This window comes from Aquarana catesbeiana, linkage group LG13 (genome assembly GCF_042186555.1).
Source record: "Aquarana catesbeiana isolate 2022-GZ linkage group LG13, ASM4218655v1, whole genome shotgun sequence".
In the NCBI taxonomy this organism is placed as follows: domain Eukaryota; kingdom Metazoa; phylum Chordata; class Amphibia; order Anura; family Ranidae; genus Aquarana; species Aquarana catesbeiana.
In genome coordinates, this window is record NC_133336.1 from 159,640,571 (window position 1) to 159,661,254 (window position 20,684).

At 42.8% G+C, this 20,684-nt stretch overlaps 1 protein-coding gene across 1 annotated transcript in view; it reads left to right on the plus strand.

The window, feature by feature from the left end:
- ATP6V1D (ATPase H+ transporting V1 subunit D) overlaps positions 1-18,926 on the plus strand; it is a 56,080-nt gene extending 37,154 nt beyond the window's left edge. Inside the window, exons 7-9 of the mRNA XM_073609355.1 lie at positions 3,432-3,498; positions 4,800-4,878; positions 18,533-18,926. Of these exons, the coding sequence (XP_073465456.1) occupies positions 3,432-3,498; positions 4,800-4,878; positions 18,533-18,674 (288 nt within the window). The 3' untranslated portion in view covers positions 18,675-18,926. The remainder of the gene's footprint in view (positions 1-3,431; positions 3,499-4,799; positions 4,879-18,532) is intronic.
- Positions 18,927-20,684: the final 1,758 nt, after the last annotated feature.

A 20,684-nucleotide genomic window follows, 5' to 3' on the forward strand; every position in this document is an offset into this window, starting at 1 on the left:
ATCATTCAAGCTTACGGTTTGAAACAGAAGATTCCTCCGTTTCAGATCAAGGCACATTCCACAAGGGCTATTGGTGCTTCTTGGGCAGTGCATCACTGGGCCTCTATGGCTCAAATCTGCAAGGCCGCAACCTGGTCTTCAGTTCATACATTCACCAGATTCTATCAGGTGGATGTGAGAAGGCATGAGGATATCGCCTTTGGGCGTAGTGTGCTGCAGGCAACGGTACAGGGTCCTCAGGTCTGATTGCACCCTACTTGGTCGTGGTTCCCCCCCCCCCTCAGGTAGCATTGCTCTGGGACATCCCTTCAGTAATTACTGTGGCTCTGTGTCCCGTGATGTTCGAGAAAGAAAATAGGATTTTTTAAAACGGCTTACCTGTAAAATCCTTTTCTTTCGAAGGACATCACGTGACACAGAGGTCCCGCCCCTCTTCTAATACACTATATTGCTTGGCTACAAAACTGAGGTATCCCTGCAAGGGGGAGGGATTATATAGGGGGTTGAACGTCCTGATAGGGTGTGCCAGTGTCCAATCACCAGTGATACCTATATAACCCATCAGTAATTACTGTGGCTCTGTGTCCCGTGATGTCCTTCGAAAGAAAAGGATTTTACAGGTAAGCTGTTTTTAAAAATCCTATTTTTTTTCCCCCTGGTCTGGTGCAAGTCTGCTGCTACTGTGTCTGTGCGACCCTTATGGAGTGCAGCTTTGTTTATTGACATTGCTACTAATGTTGAGTGGAATGAGCTCTTAAAAGCCGGCACCAAGGCAATGGCGGACCTGAAATTCATACCTAGGACTTGGAGCGGTGCAGTTATTTTCTGCTTCTCTACAATGAATTCAGTCTCAGTATTCGATGATGATGCAGGGCAATAGCTTCACAACAGAATGTCACAGCTTTAAAAGAAGACCTAGTTAGAGGATCACTTTTTGGAGCATGTTGCACCCATGCCCAACCCCCCCTCCCCCTCACATGCCCAGATTCCCAAACACGGGGATATGTAAAATGGTAGAGACATAAACACACATACACTCAGGTTTACCTGGATGGAACAATGTCTTTATTCAGTTTCTCCAACTATGTAATATATCCTTCTATAGTGTGCCTCAACCCAAAGCACATAGTGTGATTTCTGTCGGCCCCCCTCCAGCACACAGTAAGTGATTGACAGCCTCAGTTGTGCATATTTCCCTATGAGATTGTGTAGAGGGGGTGTGCCTTTCCCCCCACTTAGGTCTCATATTACACTTAGCTCCCTGCTGTTTATTGTGCAATATCATATCCCTGATCCCTGCCTTCTGGAGCTGAGAAATGCTGTGTAAATTCTGAACAGCTGTAGAGGGGAGAAGGCTACAGATAAACAGATACACAGATGAAACAAATCCTACATAAGTTGTATCTCCTGTGGCCAGTCACTTCACTGGGTATATGTAAGGGTTTACAACCACTTTAACAATATAAAAACATGTTGTCTTTCCATACGTACTGCAGCCCTCAAAAATTATGCTAGTGAAATTTAGTGTTGGGCAAGTGAGGAGCAGGGTCAGACCAGGCTGACAGGTTCCTGGGCACAGAGAGGCTGCATTCACGGGCACAGAGAGGCTGCATTCACGGGCACACAGTAAGTGATTGACAGCCTCAGTTGTGCATATTTCCCTATGAGATTGTGTAGAGGGGGTGTGCCTTTCCCCCCACTTAGGTCTCATATTACACTTAGCTCCCTGCTGTTTATTGTGCGATATCATATCCCTGATCCCTGCCTTCTGGAGCTGAGAAATGCTGTGTAAATTCTGAACAGCTGTAGAGGGGAGAAGGCTACAGATAAACAGATACAACTTATGTAGGATTTGTTTCATCTGTGTATCTCCTGTGGCCAGTCACTTCACTGGGTATATGTAAGGGTTTACAACCACTTTAACAATATAAAAACATGTTGTCTTTCCATACGTACTGCAGCCCTCAAAAATTATGCTCGCATTTTGCTAGTGAAATTTAGTGTGGGGCAAGTGAGGAGCAGGGTCAGACCAGGCTGACAGGTTCCTGGGCACAGAGAGGCTGCATTCACGGGCACAGAGAGGCTGCATTCACGGGCACAGAGAGGCTGCATTCACAGGCACAGAGAGGCTGCATTCACGGGCACAGAGAGGCTGCACTGATGGGCACAGTGTAAGTGCATTGATGGGCACAGTGAGGCTGCAATGATGGGCAGAGTGAGGCTAAATTCATGGGCACAGTAAAACTGCATTTGATGGGCACTGATATGCTTTATGTTAATATTGTTAAAGTTGTTAATATTTATTTTTGGAACATCATTCTGCATACAATATTTGACAGTGTAATTTCATGTGATAATTTACGAGGGCGTACTTAGGGGCAGGGGAGGGTTGGGTGGGGCAACTGGTGGCCAGTAACTCTTAAGGCCTGGCTTTGAGCCCTGCATACTGTATATTGAGTAAACTAATGAAGTTTTCATTGTTAGCCTAGTTATAAGTTTTGAATTGAATTCAGTATAACATGTAGAATATTACGTCTTATTATTCATAGAAAAAGCAGGGGCATAATCTTCTTCCTTTTTTTTTTTTTTTATTTTAAGCCAGAACTGTTTTGTTTAATAGGGTTGGAATTGTGATTTTATTTTTGATTGTTAGGCCCCTTTCACACTGGGGAGGGGTCGGCGGTAAAGCGCCGCTATTGTTAGCGGCGCTTTACTGTCGGTATTCGGCCGCTAGCGGAGCGGTTTTACCCCGCTCCGAAGATGCTGCTAGCAGGACTTTTTTTCCCGTCCTGCTAGTGCACCGCTCCAGTGTGAAAGCCCTCGGGACTTTCACACTGGAGACACAGCAGCGGCTGTTTTGGGTCGGTTTGAAGGCGCTATTTTTAGCACAATAGCGCCTGCAAACCACCCCAGTGTGAAAGGTGCCTTAAAGGGAAGTTTTGAATTTTATTCTGTGGCATGAATGTACAGCAAAGATTTACATTTAGTCAGTTTTAGAGCTTTTTCACATCAGAATGCGGTGCAGGAAAGGCACTGCCTTTGCGATCTGCTGTAGGTGCCAATACATTGGTAAAGACATTGCAAATGCAATGCATTAGTGGGCGAGAGATCGCAGTACCATGCAATTTTGGCACGTTTTTTAAAATTGGTGCATGCACTACTTTTTGTGTGTTTGGTACAGTTTGCTGCCCATTCAAATGAAAAAGCTGCAAAATCTCACTGCAGCAGAATGTACAGGAGCACAGCCTGTATTCCTGTGCAATTCTAGGGTGAATTTGGGCCAATAGCACCACAAGTGAAAATAATAACAATTAAAAGCTGCAATGACAAATTGAGGAAGCTGCAATGGCAAATTTGCATTGTATATACATATATTAAGTGTGTTCAGGAAAGACTATGCAACTGACATTTTATTTTTCTCTCTAATTCAGACCTCATTTGTGACTCTAGATGAAGCCATAAAAATTACCAACAGGCGTGTAAATGCCATAGAACATGGTAAGTTAACCAACTCCATACTGCAAACCCAACCTGAGCCTAATGCTCTATTCTAAACTACTAAAATATTCCCTTTCTAGGGGTCACATAGAATTTTTAAGCTTTTACAAATCTGACTGTCCAAAGCTGTTGAAAATGAGGATCTACCTAATCAATCAATCAATCAATCAATCAATCTGTATCCAATCGGGCAGGCCCTTGCACTGCATAATTGTTGGTTGATCTAAAGCAGGGATATGCAATTAGCGGACCTCCAGCTGTTGCAAAACTACAAGTCCCATCATGCCTCTGCCTCTGGGTGTCATGCTTGTGGTTGTCAAAGTCTTGCTATGCCTCATGGGACTTGTAGTTCTGCAACAGCTGGAGGTCTGCTAATTGCATGACCCTGATCTAAAGGAAATTGTACATCCGCTCCTGCCCGCATGTCAGTGCTGGTGCTGCTTGTGCATCCACTTCTATGGGCTGCCTGCATGTAGCTCCGACTTGGATGCACAAGCATCTGCCAGCAGCTCTGCATGAAGGATGACACTAATCTGCCATCTGAATGAGCCCTTTAAAGCATTCTTTCGCAAACTTTGTTCTATGATACTAGAGTTGGCAAGAACGCAGTACTGCAGGGGTATATATATGTGCAACTATTAACCCTCAGACCCCTTTCACACCGAGGGTGTTTTGCAGGCGCTATAGCGTTAAAAATAGCGCCTGCAATCCGCCCTCAAACAGCTGCAGCATTGTCTCCAGTGTGAAAGCCCGAGGGCTTTCACACCGGAGTGCTGCGCTGGCAGGACGTCAGGAAAAGTCCTGCCAGCAGCTTCTTTGGAGCGGTGAAGTAGCGGTGTGTTTACCGCTCCTCCACCGCTGCTCCCCATTGAAATCAATGGGGCAGCGCTGGGATACCACCGGCAAAACGCCGCTACTGCAGCGCATTGCGGATGGTTTTAACCCTTTCTCAGCCGCTAGCGGGGGGTAAAAGCGCCCCGCTAGCGGCCGAAATGCGCTGCTAATCCGACGGTAAAAATAGCGGCGTTTTACCGCCGACGCTATGGGCAGCCCGGTGTGAAAGGGCTCTAATAAAAGCACAGCATTATCTACGCTGTTACTAGAAAGAGAGGTCCCAGCTTTTGTATAGATTTAAGTCCTTCAAGAAAAGATCCTGTGGTCATTTCAGATCACCGCTCTATTTGCAGGATGGGCATGGTTTATTCTACTTTATTTAACTGTAACTTATGTTGAATGCTGTTAACATAATTGTATAGATATGGGTTGTGATCACCCCCCCCCCCTTTGTTTTTTGTCTTCAGTCATTATTCCTAGAATTGAGCGAACTCTGTCATACATTATTACTGAGCTGGATGAACGTGAACGAGAGGAGTTCTACCGGTAAACAAAGATTTTATTTATAAACCACATTCTAATCTGACTGTAGGCATATGCATGTTATTTTCATGAAAATCTGGGTGTCAGTGGGGAAAGTAAAAAGGATGTTGGTTATCCTTGATAAAGCACCATATGAAAAGTTTGTCAGACTGGGTTTAACCACTTCAGCCCCGGAAGATTTGGCTGCTTAATGACCAGGCCGTTTTTTGCGATACGGCACTGCGTCGCTTTAACTGACAATTGCGCGGTCGTGTGATGCTGTACCCAAACAACACTGACGTCCTTTTTTTTTTTCCCACAAATAGAGCTTTCTTTTGGTGTCATTTGATCACCTCTGCAGTTTTTATTTTTTGCGCTATAAACAAAAGAGCAACAATTTTGAAAAAAAACATATCTTTTACTTTTTGCTATAATAAATATCCCACATTTTTTTTTTCAAAAAAAACAAACAAATGTTTTCCTCAGTTTAGGCCGATATACATAGTTACATAGTAGGTGAGGTTGAAAAAAGACACAAGTCCATCAAGTCCAACCTATGTGTGATTAAAATGTATTCTTCTGCATATTTTTGGTAAAAAAAAAAAACGCAATAAGCGTATATTGATTGGTTTGTGCAAAAGTTATAGCGTCTACAAAACAGGGGATAGATTTATGGCATTTTTATTATTATATTTTATTTTTTTTTTTTTTACTAGTAATGGTGGCGATCTGCGATTTTTATCGGGACTGCGATATTGCGGTGGACAAATTGGACACTTTTGACACATTTTTGAAACCATTGACAATTATACAGAGATAAGTGCTACAAAGATGCACTGATTACTGTATAAATGTCACTGGCAGGGAAGGGGTTAACACTAGGGCCCGATCAAGGGGTTAACTGTGTTCCCTAGATGTGTTCTAACTGTAGGTGGGATGGGAATGACTAGGGGAAGAGAGAAATCGGTGTTCATACTTAGTATGAACACATGATCTGTCTCCTCTCCCCTGAGAGAACCGGGATCTGTGTGTTTACACACACAGATCCCAGTTCTTGCTCTGTCACGAGCGATCGCAGGTGCATCGGGTACTTTCACTGGTTCCGGGCACACGCTGCGTGCACGCGTCCTTAGTTTCCCAAAGGCGAAGCGCCATAAGGTAACGTTGATTTGCCCAGCCGAGCCAACCTGCCGCAGTAAAACTGCGGCGGCTGGTCCGGAAGTGCTTAAAATGTTCATGCAGTAGCAAGTGTTCTCCTGTGTGAGTTCATAGCTAATTCAGTGTTGTGAATTACAGCCCATTTAGGATTGTATAATATACCGTACATATCTTTTTTTATATTGAATTAAAATATTCTGTAAATTGGGTTAGTAAAAAAACTTTTCTGGAATTACCTTGAGAATAGTAATAAGGTACACCATAGAAAGCCATGGCAGTTATACTAATATGCTTGTGTAGATGTTCATGTAGACACCCCTTATTTACAGACCCCTCTACCCCTTCCCAAAAAAATGAATATAGTGTAAAAATATTAAAGAACTCGGCACTGGGCATAAACTAGTTTTACTGAAAAACTTTATTTGGTGTTCTGTGCATTCTTGTTCTTAAAAATAGCATATACTGTACATTCGTCATTTAAAATGGTAAGTTTACAGTTTTGGCTTTGACAAAAGAAAAAAAATAACTATGACCACTAACACTGATGTGAAAGTTTTTTTTTGTTTTTTTTTAACATGATATGAAAAAAAATTGTATAATAGGTGGTAATGATAATGAATCACTGGTATCCTCCTCTTCATTACTCATGCTTGTGGTATGTAATGAGCAACTGCCAAAATGTTCTCTAAACTGTCAGCTTCTTTCAACTGTCCCCCCACTTCACTATCACAGATGAAGTGATGAGCAGAAACCCTGTGTATGTTGCTCTGGTATAAACTCACAGGGTTATCTTCCCATGTGACAGCACTATTCTTCATTGCTCTCCAGAACTGGCTATAACTCTTAGCATCTGGTGGCTAACAGGGGAAGGGAAGGCAAGTATAAGCAGCTTTGGGTAAAGCTTTGCTTTAAAGGAGAACTTCACCCCCATTTTGTAATTTTGTTTTACCTTCCCCTCTTACCTGGTTTACTGGGTTATTCTCAAACCGCATACTCCTATGACCAGATAATTCAATGTTGTCCTGCTGTAATCCACTGAAGGTCTGTAAAACTGAAAGAGCACCTTGGGGTCCTGTCCTGTCCGCTCTGCTCCATTCTAGTTTTCCTCAACTGGTTTCTTTTAGATATGGGAGAGCAAGCCACACACTAAAGGTGCCTTCTAGACCCTGTGTTGCAGATGGCATTCTTTAAAGGAGGGGAACTCTTTGGGCCACATCTGCATGTTGAGCATGCTGGAATCCTGATGCAGAAACAACCAATCCTTTGTGATTTTGCAGACGCAAGAGGAAGACCTTTTTGGTGATCTTCCGTGCATTACTTTTACCCAAGTGAATGGTCTTTGCCCTCCTATTAAGACTCCTAAACACGGCCTCGCAGTCTCGTATGTATCAAGGGAATTGGGGGCATGTGTAGCGCCTGTGACTCTTTGAGGCTCCAGGAGAGGAAGGATTTCTCAGCAAGTTATCTCTTTACCAAGGGATATCTGCTACTTACAGACAGTGGCTGTCGAGCATGTTCTTCATCAGCTCCACCAGATCTGTTACACCCCCCCCCCCCTTGCCGCCACCAGTGGGGGGGGAGCACTGTGCTCTGACCTGTCCCTGGCTGACAGTGGGGACGATCAGCGCGGGCAGTTACAGGCACCGATCTCCCTGTATACCTTTCAATGAAGCAGCTGCCAGCTGCGGGAGGGAGAGGAGGAGAAGCTCCTCCGTCTTCTCTTCTCCCTCCCTCAGCTGTCGGCTGCTTCATTGAAAGGTATACAGGGAGATCGGTGCCTGCACCGACTGTTCCCCTGTGTCCTTCTTCTCCGGCCCCCCCTCTTCCCCCTTAGAAAGCTGTCAGGATGGAGAGTCCGAGGAACAGGCTGGTAAACATGTAATTTACCGGCACCTTCCTTTTCTGAATGAACAGAATGTTCACTGACTCTGTCCATCCATAACTGAAGCAACGTGAACTGTGTTTATGAAGTTTCAGTTTATGAATGAACAGGAGCCTCTGAGTGTACAGCTTGTATAACAGTGTAAATTTGCTGTCCCCTCAAAATAACAACACACAGCCATTAATGTCTAAACTGCTCGCAACAAAAATGAGTACACCCCTAAGTGAAAATGTCCAAATTGGGCCCAAAGTGTCAATATTTTGTGTGACCACCATTATTTCCCAGCACTGCCTTAACCCTCTTGGGCATGGAGTTCACCAGAGCTTCACAGGTTGCCACTGGAGTCCTCTTCCACTCCTCCATGACGACATCACGGAGCTGGTGGATGTAAGAGACCTTGTGCTCCTCCACCGTCCGTTTGAAGATGCCCCACAGACGCTCAATAGGGTTTAGGTCTGGAGACATGCTTGGCTAGTCCATCACCTTTACCCTCAGCTTCTTTAGCTGGGCAGTGGTCATCTTGGAGGTGTGTTTGGGGGTCATTATGTTGGAATACTGCCCTGCGGCCCAGTCTCAGAAGTGAGAGCGTCATGCTCTGCTTCAGTATGTCACAGTACATGTTGGCATTCATGGTTCCCTCAATGAACTGTAGCTCCCCAGTGTCGGCAGCACTCATGGAGCCCCAGACCATGACACTCCCACCACCATGCTTGACTGTAGGCAAGACACACTTGTCTTTGTACTCCTCACCTGGTTGCTGCCACACACGCTTGACACCAACTGAACCAAATAATTTAATCTTGGTCTCATCACACCACAGGACATGGTTCCAGTAATCCATGTCCTTAGTCTGCTTGTCTTCAGCAAACTGTTTGCAGGCTTTCTTGTGCATCATCTTTAGAAGAGGCTTCCTTCTGGCATGACAGCCATGCAGACCAATTTGATACAATGTGCGGCGTATGGTCTGAGCACTGACCGGCTGACCCCCCACCCCTTTAACCTCTGCAGCAATGCTGGCAGCACTCATACGTTTATTTCCCAAAGACAACCTCTGGATATGACGCTGAGCACGTGCACTCAACTTCATTGGTCGACCATGGCGAGGCCTGTTCTTAGTGGAACCTGTCCTGTTACACCGCTGTATGTTCTTGGCCACCATGCTGCAGCTTAGTGTCAGGGTCTTGGCAATCTTCTTATAGCCTAGGCCATCTTTATGTAGAGCAACAATTCTTTTTTTCAGATCCTCAGAGAGTTCTTTGCCATGAGGTGCCATGTTGAACTTCCAGTGACCAGTATAAGAGAGTGAGAGCAAAAACACCAAATTTAACACACCTGCTCTCCATTCACACCTGAGACCGTGTAACACTAACGAGTCACATGACACCGGGAAGGGAAAATGGCAAATTGGACCCAATTTGGACATTTTCACTTAGGGGTGTACTCACTTTTGTTGCCAGCGGTTTGGACATTAATGGCTGTGTGTTGAGTTATTTTGGGGGGACAGCCAATTTACACTGTTATACAAGCTGTACACTCACTACTTTACATTGTAGCAAAGTGTCATTTCTTCAGTGTTGTCACATGAAAAGATATAATAAAATATTTACAAAAATGTGAGGGGTGTACTCACTTTTGTGAGATACTGTACTTCCATCCCCTGCATTTCTTTGTATGGGAAGCTTCCATGTACTTTTCACTATTGGCTTGTGCCGACTTCATTTTTTATTATTATTATTATACAGGATTTATATAGTGCCAACAGTTTGTGCAATGCTTTACAACATAAGGGCACACAGTACAGTTACAATACAATTCAATACAGGAGCAATCGGAGGGTCCTGCTCATTAGAGCTTACAACCTCTAGGAGGGAGGTTCAAGTGATACAAAAAGTAATAACTGTGGGGGATGAGCTCATGGAGAAAATACAAGTAGTTAGGTGTGGGCAGGATAGCTTTCTCTGAAGAAAAGGGTTTTCAGGGATCGTCTAAAAGCAAACAGAGTAGGATATCAGACAGATTGGGGTAGGGAGTTCCATAGGATGGAAGAGGCTCGGGAGAGTTCCTGGAGGCGAGCATAGGAAGTGGTGACGAGGGAGCTAGAGAGTAGGAGGTCTTGGGAAGAACGAAGAGAATGTTTTGGTTGGTATTTTGAGACTAGGTTTGTGATGCAGCTGAGGCCTCAGTGGTGTGTGGCTTTGTAAGTTGTTAGTATTTTTAATTTAATTCATTGGGTGAGTGGAAGCCAGTGGGGGGGGGGGGGGGGGGGATTGACAGAGAGACGAGTAGCAGACACTGAGCAGTTGGTAAGGTGGATGAGCCTGGCAGCAGCATTCGTGATGGACTGAAGGGGGGATAGCCTATGTAAAGGTAAGTCAATGAGAGGAGCATTGCAGTAGTTGAGGTGAGAGATGAACTAGGAGCTTTGTGGTGTCATTGGTTAGAAAAGGACGTAGAGGTTGCGGAGGTTGAGGCAGCAAGATATGGACAAAGATTGGACGTAGGGCCTAAAGGATAGATCAGAGTCCAGAATTAGACCTAGAACCTTGGCATGCGGAGATGGGCTGATAGTTGTGCCATTGATCTTGACAAAGAGATCAGGGGAAGGGGCATGTGGGGAGGAAAAATTATGAGCTCAGTTTTGGATAGATTGAGTTTGAGAAAGTGGTGTGACATCTAGACTGATATGTCTGTTAGTAAATAAATGATATGTGAGGAGACTGAAGGAGTGAGCTGAGGGGTAGAGAGATACATTTTGGTGTTGTCAGGGTAGAGATGGTATTGAAAGCCATGGGAGGCTATCAGCTGACCCAGGGAGAAGGTGTAGGAGGCCATCGAGAATAGGAGAGGTCCAAGAACAGAACCTTGTGAGACCCCAACAGAGACCAAAGGCATGGAGGTTTTTTTTTTTTTTTTTTTTTTTGAGGAGCAGGGGGTGGTCAACTGTATCAAAAGCAGCAGAAAGGTCCAGAAGTAGGAGTACAGAACAGTGTCTATTGGTTTTGGCCATTAGTAGATCGTTTGTTAGTTTTAAGAGGGCAATTTCTGTGGTTTTGAGGGCAAAATCCAGACTGCAGGGGATAAAGATGGGTATTGTCGGCAAGGTAGTCGGTTGTAGACCAGGCGTTCAAGGAGTTTCGATAAAAAGGGGTCCAAGGAGATGGAGCGTAGATTATCAAGATTGGTGGGGTGCAGTGAGGGCTTTTTAAGTATAGGGGTGACTAGTGCATGTTTTAGAGAGTTGGGGAAGATGCCAGAAGAGAGGGAGAGCTTGAAGATGTGAATTAGAGAGTGTAGAATAAAGGCAGAGGGTGAACGTAGCATTTGAGAGGGAATAGGGTCCAGAGAGCAGGTGGTTAGCTGAACGTTAGAAAGAAGTTTAGCAACCTCATCTAAAGTGGATGGGTTAAATGAAGGAAGTAATGTTTGTACCTGTAGGCATGGAGTGTTAAGTGGAGAAGGTATCTGTACATCGGAAATCTCATGAATTGTATCCATCTTATGTTTGAAGTGATTTGCGATCTCCTAGGCAGTGAGTGCGTTAGAGCCCTTTCACACTGGCTGTCAGCCGCGTTAACGGTAAAGTGGCGCTAGTCTTAGTGGCGCTTTATCTGTGTTTTAGCTGCCCTTTTCAGCTGCTAGCAGGACGCTCTTAACCCCCGCTAGCGGCCAAAGAAAGGGTTAATAGCACTGCTGCTGAAGCGCTTTGGCAGCACTGCCCATTCATTTCAATGGGCAGGAGCAGTGGAGGAGCGGTGTGTACACCGCCCCTCCACCTCCCCAAAGATGCTGCTTGCAGGACTTTTTCTAACGTCCTGCAAGCGCACCAGCCCAGTGTGAAAACACTCGGGTTCTCACAATGGGGCTGCAGGGGAGGCCTTTTTCAGGTGCTTTAAAGGAGCTATTTTTAGCCCAAAAGCGCCTGTGTGAAAGGGGTCTTATTGAAGTAGTAGTGAGAACTAATTAGCACAATCAATATAAAGTGCAAAATTACTTTCATCCAATGCCTTTTAACCCAGGCCGATATTGCCACTAACACTGCGCAAGTGTTCACTGAAAACACCTCTAAATATTAAACCCAAAAATCAGTGGAGCGCAAATGGGAAAAATTAAAATAAACCAAATGAAAATAACTCAAACAGTATTAAAAGTGTCACTTAATTTACAGTGCAAATAAACGGGACTCTCTAATTGAACTTTTTCTATGTCATGTTATGCTGATGACTGAGGAACGTGGATGGATAAGCAGTTATACCCAGAGACGAGAGGAAGAGAAATATCTGCTGCCCCTTCCCTAGGGGGAATTCATCAGAGGCGTATAAGACTTTGTAATAGGGTCTGATATCTGAGCTGAGCAGGTATTCCATCTAAAGGTGATGGGTCACCAGAAGCATTAGAGGCACGGTGAAGATATAGGAACTGTCACTATTCCACTAAATAGTGGTTTCACGCTTATATAATACCGGATTGTCACTGTTTTATTGCATAAAGATTCTCACTGTGTATGGGACAATATAAGTTGAACTTTGATGTACGCCTTAGGACCACTAGTCCAGCCAAGGGTTCGATTAGTTAGTCCTGATGAAATCTTTCTGAGGCGTTCAAAGTGGGTCACTAGGGGCACTTTTTTTTTTTCAGCCTGCAAAAATGATTTGGTGTATGTGTGCAGTGTAGCTGTACAGTGAGCAAAGCTTAAAGGGACATCGTTAAATGGAACCTGAGCCTGCTTGCTTCATACACTGCACATCCTTGTATCCACAAAACATGGCTTTTTTTTTTAATGTGCAAAAAGCAAGAGTCTCTTAAACATACACATACCTCAAGACAAAGGATCCTTTTTAAATTATTATGAAACCCTTCCATTAAATATGCTTTTCATCTAACAAAATCTTGAGTAAACACTTTGGATGGAATTAATAATAAGTAAGACCAGTTCTGCTTCAACTAGTGCCTTTGCCCACAGCAACTTATCTTTTAGCTTTCATTTTTTCCACACTGTTTGGAAAGCGATAAATTAAATGCTTTAGCCAACTGCTCCAATTGAAAGAACGTTTGGCTCCTTCTTCCTTTTTTTTTTTTTTTTTTCTTTTTTTTTTTTAACGTCACCCTTTTAAATTCCTAATAATATTTTCACTAAATGATTTTCTCCCAAGTACAGTTTTCATTGACTATGCTGACATATGTATTAACAGCTGCATATATTTTAAAATATCAGCCATTGGGACAATGTTTTTATACATTGTCATTTAAATAAAAAAAGATGGAAGTATGTAGATTTCTGGGCCGAAAATAACACACCCTGGTGAAACTGCAAATAATGAAGATATCCAAAATCATAAATAGATGACTCAGTACAAGCTATTCATTTGATTGGGATTTTTTAGAACAAAAAGAACAACCTCTTCATCTACCCTTCTACCCAAAATTTGACCCAGAAATTTTGGCTTCTACTTTTATTTCTGTAAGACTGTATAGGTATGGCCAGTGTAAAGCTGAGCTAGGGAATATGTTTGCATAACATACTCATTCATTACGTTGGTGCATGTGCAGAATACTGCTGCTCATGCTGTCATTGGACAGCGGAGAGAATAGGTAAAAGGCACAGAGCCAATTGGAATGACTCTGTGCCTTGTGAACGCTGTGATGAGAGGTCACAGCCATCACAAATGTTTAAACACAGTAGTACTGTTTACATTAGAGAGCCCACCCCTTTAACTCAAAACACAGGAAGGATTTACTAAATTAAAACAGTTATAATTTTACCTACAGGTAAGTTGCCTTATAGGCTTACCTGTAGGTAAAAGTTTAAAAAAGGGTATATATCTCCTAAACCTGTACGGTTTAGGAGATATTTTCTTTGCATGCAGCCGCTGACGTCAGCAGCGTATGCGCTGTGAAGGCCCGGCTGAAGGCTGCCGGACCTTGCCTGGAAGAAACGCAGAGGGAACATGTCAGCTCATCAGCATGGACCGGGATCAGATGTTGAGGCCTTGTTCTAAGGTGAGTATTTCATAATGCACTAGTATGCTCTGCATACTAGCTCATTATGCCTTTGCCTTGCAGGTTTTTTTGTTTAAAAAAAAAATAAAATCTGTGCAGGTATACAACCGCTTTAATCTATTCATATAGGACGGTGCACAACAGGTTCACATATGCTTCAGTGTGGCGCGATTTGAACCTATTCATTTTGAATGGGCTGAATCGCACTGGACCACAACAAAAAAGTGCTTTTGTACCATGCGATCCAGTGCAGGCAAACGCACTGCGTTTGACTTGTATTCGGGGTGTCATTAAAGTAGAAGTCCACCCCAACACTCAAATTCTCCCCTGCAATCATTAATGTGAGCCAAGTTCAGCCTTATGTCTCATGTCTTTATTTTGCAGAATGCAGTGCCGTCACATGACTTTGAATCTACTTCCTTCTGATAATAAAATCAGCCAGTGGGTGTGGTTACTGAAAGCTAGTGACATCACTTCTTGGGAGGGACACTGTTCCTGTGTAGCCAGTGGATGTAGACTGGAAGGGAGGAGCCAATCGTAGGTTCCTGCCCAGTGTTCTCTCATTGTACAGTTGTGTTCATAAGTTTACATACCCTGGCAGAATTTATGATTTCTTGGCCATTTTTCAGAGAATATAAATGATAACACAAAAACTTTTCTTTCACTCATGGTTAGTGTTTGGCTGAAGCCATTTATTATCAATGACTTTGTTTACTCTTTTTAATCATAATGACAACAGAAACTACTCAAATGACCCTGATGAAAAGTTTACATACCCCAGTTCTTAATACCGTGTATTACCCCCTTTAACATCAATGACAGCTTGAAGTCTTTTGTGGTATTTGTGGATGGGGCTCTTTTATCTACTGGTGGTAAAGCTGCCCATTCCTCTTGGCAAAAAGCCTCTAGTTCCTGTAAATTATTGGGTTGTCTTGCATGAACTGCACATTCAAGATCTCCCCAGAGTGGTTCAATAATATTGAGGTCGGGAGACTGAGATGGCCACTCCAGAACCTTCACTTTATTCTGATGTAGCCAATGACAGGTCGACTTAGCCTTGTGTTTTGGATCATTGGCATGTTGGAATGTCCAAGTACGTCCCATGAGCAGCTTCCTGGCTGATGAATGCAAATGTTCCTCCAGTATTTTTTGATAATATACTGCATTCATCTTGCCATCAACTGTGACCAAATTTCCTGTGCCTTTTGTAGCTCACACATCACCAAAACATCAGTGATCCACCTCCATGTTTCACAGTGGGAATAGTGTACCTTTCATCATAGGCCTTGTTGACTCCTCTCCAAATATAGCATTTATGGTTGTGGCCAAAAAGCTCCATTTTGGTCTCATTACTCCAAATGACTGTGCCAGAAGGTTTGAGGCTTGGCTCTGTGCTGTTTGGCGTATTGTAAGTGGGATATTTTGTGGCATTTGCGTAGTAATGTCTTTCTTCTGGCGACTATGCAGCGCCTCTTTATTGTGCATCTTGAAACAGCCACACCACATGTTTTCAGAGTCCTGTATTTCACCTGAAGTTATTTGTGGGTTTTTCTTTGCATTCCGAACAATTTTCCTGGCGGTTGTGGCTGAAATTTTAGTTGGTCTACTTGACCGTGGCTTGGTTTCAACAGAACCCCTCATTTGCCACTTCTTGATCAGAGTTTGAACACTGCCAATTGGCATTTTTCAATTCTTTGGGTATCTTTTTTTATATCCCTTTCCTATTTTATACAGTTCAACTACCTTCTCCCGCAGATCCTTTGACAGTTCGTTTGCTTTCCCCATGACTCAGAATCCAGAAATGTCAGTGCAGCACTGGATGAAAGATGCAAGGGTCAGTCAGGAGTCCAGAACTAATTGACATATATAATATAATATTATATATATATATATATATATATATATATATATATATATATATATATATATATATATATATATATATATATATTATACATACACACACACACCAAGCAAACAGATCACAGGTGAGGATGGTTACCTTTAATAGCCGTTACATAGTAGGCGAGGTTGAAAAAAGACACAAGTCCATCAAGTCCAACCTATGTGTGATTATGTGTCAGTATTACATTGTATATCCCTGTACGTTGCGTTCATTTAGGTGCTTATCTAATAGTTTCTTGAAACTATTAATGCCGCTCTTACAGTAAAGAACCCTCTACGTAGTTTAAGGTTAAACCTCTTTTCTTCTAATTTTAATGAGTGGCCACGAGTCTTGTTAAACTCTCTTCTGCAAAAAAGTTTTATTTCTATTGTAGGGTCACCAGTACGGTATTTGTATATTGAAATCATATCCCCTCTCAAGCGTCTCTTCTCAAGAGAGAATAAGTTCAGTGCTCGCAACCTTTCCTCATAACTAAGATCCTCCAGACCCTTTTATTAGCTTTGTTGCCCTTCTTTGTACTCGCTCCATTTCCAGTACATCCTGAGGACTGGTGCCCAGAACTGGACAGCATACTCTAGGTGCAGCCGGACCAGAGTCTTGTAGAGTGGGAGAATTATCGTTTTATCTCTGGAGTTGATCCATTGAGCCATTCAAACCCCTTTGTGTCAACTTGTGTGCATGTTATCAGGCCAAAATCACCAGGGTATGTAAACTTTTGATCAGGGTCATTTGGGTAGTTTCTGTTGCCATTATGATTTAAAAAGAGTAAACACAGTTGATTGATAATAAATGGCTTCAGCCAAACACTAACCATGATTGAAAAAAAATGTTTGTGTTATCATTCATATTCTCTGAAAAATGGCCAATAAATCATAAATTCTGCCAGGGTATATAAACTTATGAGCACAACTGTACATCCTGATTTATGGCAAAATGAAGAAATAAAAAGCCCCATCCACGCAGGGGATCACTTCTGGACACGGGGGGGGGTGGAGACTGTCAGTGTAGCTGGAAGTGCTCTGGGGTATTGGCGCACAGTCTACAATGATCCTAGTACAGGCAACCACACTCTGTTTCCACTAGTGCGACTTGACACAAAGTCGCATGACAAGACACAGCCCATTGATTTCAATGGCACACGTTCCCATCTATGCGACTTTGAAAAGGTACTTGCAATCTTTTAATGCAACTTTGATCCAGAGAGTGTAAAGTTGGATCAAAGCTGCACTCCAAGTTGCATCAAAGTCACACTTTAAAGTCGCACTCTAGCCTTAGGCTATGTTTTCACTAGTGCAGCTCCAAAGCTGTGTGAGAGTGCGACTCTGAGTTGCAGCTTTGATCCAACTTTACTCTCTGGATCAAAGTCGCATCAAAAGTTGCATCAAAGTAGTGCATGCACCTTTTCAAAGTCGCATAGTTCGGAATGTTTGCCATTGAAATCAATTACAACTTTGTGTCCAAAGTCGCACTAGTGGAAACTGAGCCTTAAACTCATTACTCACATGTAGCTCCCTCTGCTGGGCGTGTGCCACACCATGCACATAGTGCCCATCACAGTGCCATGCAGAAACAACCACGTGGTTGTACACTGTAGAAAATCTGCAGCATGTTGCATTTTAATCCATCTTACAGTTTCTAAAAAACAGAACATACTTCCAAAGCCTGCCCTGCACCCCCCCCCCCCCCCCAATCTCTCTCTCTCTCTCCTTCAGGAGAAACTGCTATCTAAAACGAGGCTATAAAGACAGGAGGAGATCTGAGAAGGGATGGGGGTGAATAATGTGAAAGATAAAGATATTTTACATATAATTAAAATAATTTTTTTTTTTATAGTTGACTGGACTTCCACTTTAACTAACAGTGACACACCTGCTGTAGATCACAACTGCAATGCATTTTCGAATGCAGAACAGGAAACGCACACAGAAAGCAGGTTTCCTGCACCACGTTCTGGTGTGAACGGGCACTAAGGCTGGGTTCACACTTTAGAACACAGCAGCTCACGGCAGGAGTCTGATGCATCTCCATTTACAGTTTCGGGTACGATTTCAGCCGGTTCGGAGATGTGTGACCTGGCTCCATAGAGAGCTGGTCACAATCTCCTACTATGCAAATTGGATGCGGGGAATTCGCAGTAGTGTGAACCCAGCCCTAATCTTTCAGGCTGTAGCAGAGGAAGGCTATGATTCAATTTTGGGGAGGGGGGTTTAAAGGGTCACAGCCCAACAATAATAACAACAACTAATATAAGTACCAATGACAAATCAGTGATGGAGTGTTATGCAATTGTTGGTGCTAAATGCACCCTAAACACCTCAATATCAACAGGTTTCTTTTTCTAAATACTTATGGCAAAAAACATCACCTTGGGATGCCCACTTTCCAAAAAGTTATCAGTATTTTGGTGTTTGTAGTGTCCTAGTATTTTTATTTGAAATGTTTTATGAATGGAAAGAAAGGGAATAATTGTATTATTCATTTTAAACCTTTTCCCTTATATATTTTTTGACTATAAAAAAAAAAAAAATTTTGGATACATGGTCAAACTATCGCAGCTCTAAAAACTAGCCTGGAAAAGAAGGGCTTGATATTGAGGGGGTAAAAAAAAAAAAAGAAAAAGTAAACTTTTTAAAAGTGCGTATGCATATTAGCCTTAAGTGCACACTCGACTGAATAACGTTTTGGTGTGTCAATAAAAAAATTGCACCTCTCTGATAACATATGATTTTCTCTAGGTTAAAAAAGATTCAAGAGAAGAAAAAAATTATCAAAGATAAGGCAGAGAAGGAACGTGAAGCGTGGGCTAAAAGAGGAGGTGGTTCGGAACCAGTCAATCTTCTCGCTGAAGACCGTGACGAAGACCTGCTGTTTGACTAACTAGTCATTTGTGCATTATAGTACAAAACAGTTGTATTTTCTGTGCCCTGTGCAATGACCCCTGGCTGTATGCAGCACATTGGCAAATATATAATTCCCATAGTGTCCCATCATGCCATCTGCACCACCTTGTACAGAGCGGTGTCCTAACTTACAGAAAATAATAGCACCTACTCTGAAAATGCCTGTTTGAATGGTTTAAGTTATTTGTGTATTGTGACTGTTTAAAATTAAACAAGAGAAAAAAAAATACAGCAGTGTATTTCAATTGATGAAATGTGTAACTTCTTAATTGTATGCTACATAGTATTCATTAACCCTGGCTTAAATGCTGCCACCTTCAGGTGATTGAATATTAGCAAAAAAGAAAAGACTGTCTTGGAGGGAAAGGATTGCAGCTTTTTTTCTTTTTTGCCAGTGTCCTCAACACACAAAATATTGCCAAACGTGCCCATTTTTTAATTGAGGAAAGATTGTCCAACACAGTGATATGAATGTATCCACTTATTAAACAATCTGCGAAAAGGTTGCACTGTAACTTCTATAACCCCAATCCATAGGAGATAAGAATACAACACCCACTTCCCGTAAGCAAGTATTGGGCTTACTGAGATTTATAGCCCCAATCAGAGGCAAACAGCATGTGTAAATCATCCAGGGCTGGCTGAATCTCACTCTGTACACAGCTCACTCCCCCGCAGTCTGCTTCCAAAGGACATCGAGCACCGCCAATATAAAATGCAGTGCCATGCCACAACAAACAGGACAGGGAAAGAAGCTATTATAGTGTAAAATGTAAAAGCTTTTTATTAAAACTGCATCCATAAAAAATACAAAAGTAGCAGTACACTTACAGAAATGCTGCTGCCCATCTCGGCTGCAAGGTGTGATGTCCATAGGCACCTATTCTGCCCTACACGTGTTTCCTCTGATGGGCCATCCTCAGGGGATAGTTGACAGACCACTGCACAATATAAAGGCTCAATCTGAAAGGTTCCAACCCCCCACCTGCAGTGTATTCGATAACCTGCCCAGGATTGCTCTCATTCCTAATCTTTAAGGGGTCAATCCTGGGAGGGTTTTCTAACCAATACCATGTTCAATCTTTTTTCAACTGCAAAGTTCTTACAGCAGCCCTCTGAACTTTGGGGTTTTTATCCCTGTTGTTTTTTTGGGCCTGTTGGCACAGTTCTGTTGCCTACCTGTGCGTTAATTCCTTTGGGGTGTTCCATGGTGTATGCATAAGCTGCCTGTCAGTACTGTATGAATAAGGTAAGAAGAATTTTGACTTACCTGTAACTTCCATATCTCAGAGCACAGGACACATGCCACCCTCTCTCCTCCTTACTCTGCATTGCTTGCTACAAAACTGGACACTCAAGGAGTGGGGTAGGGCTTTTGGGTGAGGCTCCACAGGAGGGCGTGTCCTCAAATCACCCGCAGGTATGAAGCTATAACCCATGGTGTATGAATAAGTTATGTGTCCTGAACTGTTAAATTGTAATAAGTGCAGCGCAAAATATATCAAGGCTAAAATGTATGCAGAGTCCAATAATCATGGAACAGTATTAGAATTATTTAAAATGATAAACTGAAGTCCATAAAAACTGCAAACAAAATTCTTCTGGGAACAGACAGATGGCTCTTTCCACCCGATGGATAGGGAGAAGTAAATCAATGTATATGATTGTGCTTACCAGCTCCGGTGGACCCCTTAATTACAGGGGGTCAGAAACAGCATGAATGAACCCAAGGAGAAACAGCTGGGCTAGTGGTCATCAGCCAGGAGATATCCATCCAGAAAGCGGGGAATCCCGTCAGGCAAAAGGTGGATCCGTATGTGAACTGGCAGAGTGCTCAGCGGTGATTTCACATGGAGAAAGTGAAAGTAAAAAGGAATCTAAGAGTGATCCGTCATTGAATACTTTCAGACTTTATTAAAAGTTAATGCATGAGTATATAAAAAGTGGCAAAGACATCTAACTGTGCCAAGTGATGGATCACAAATCA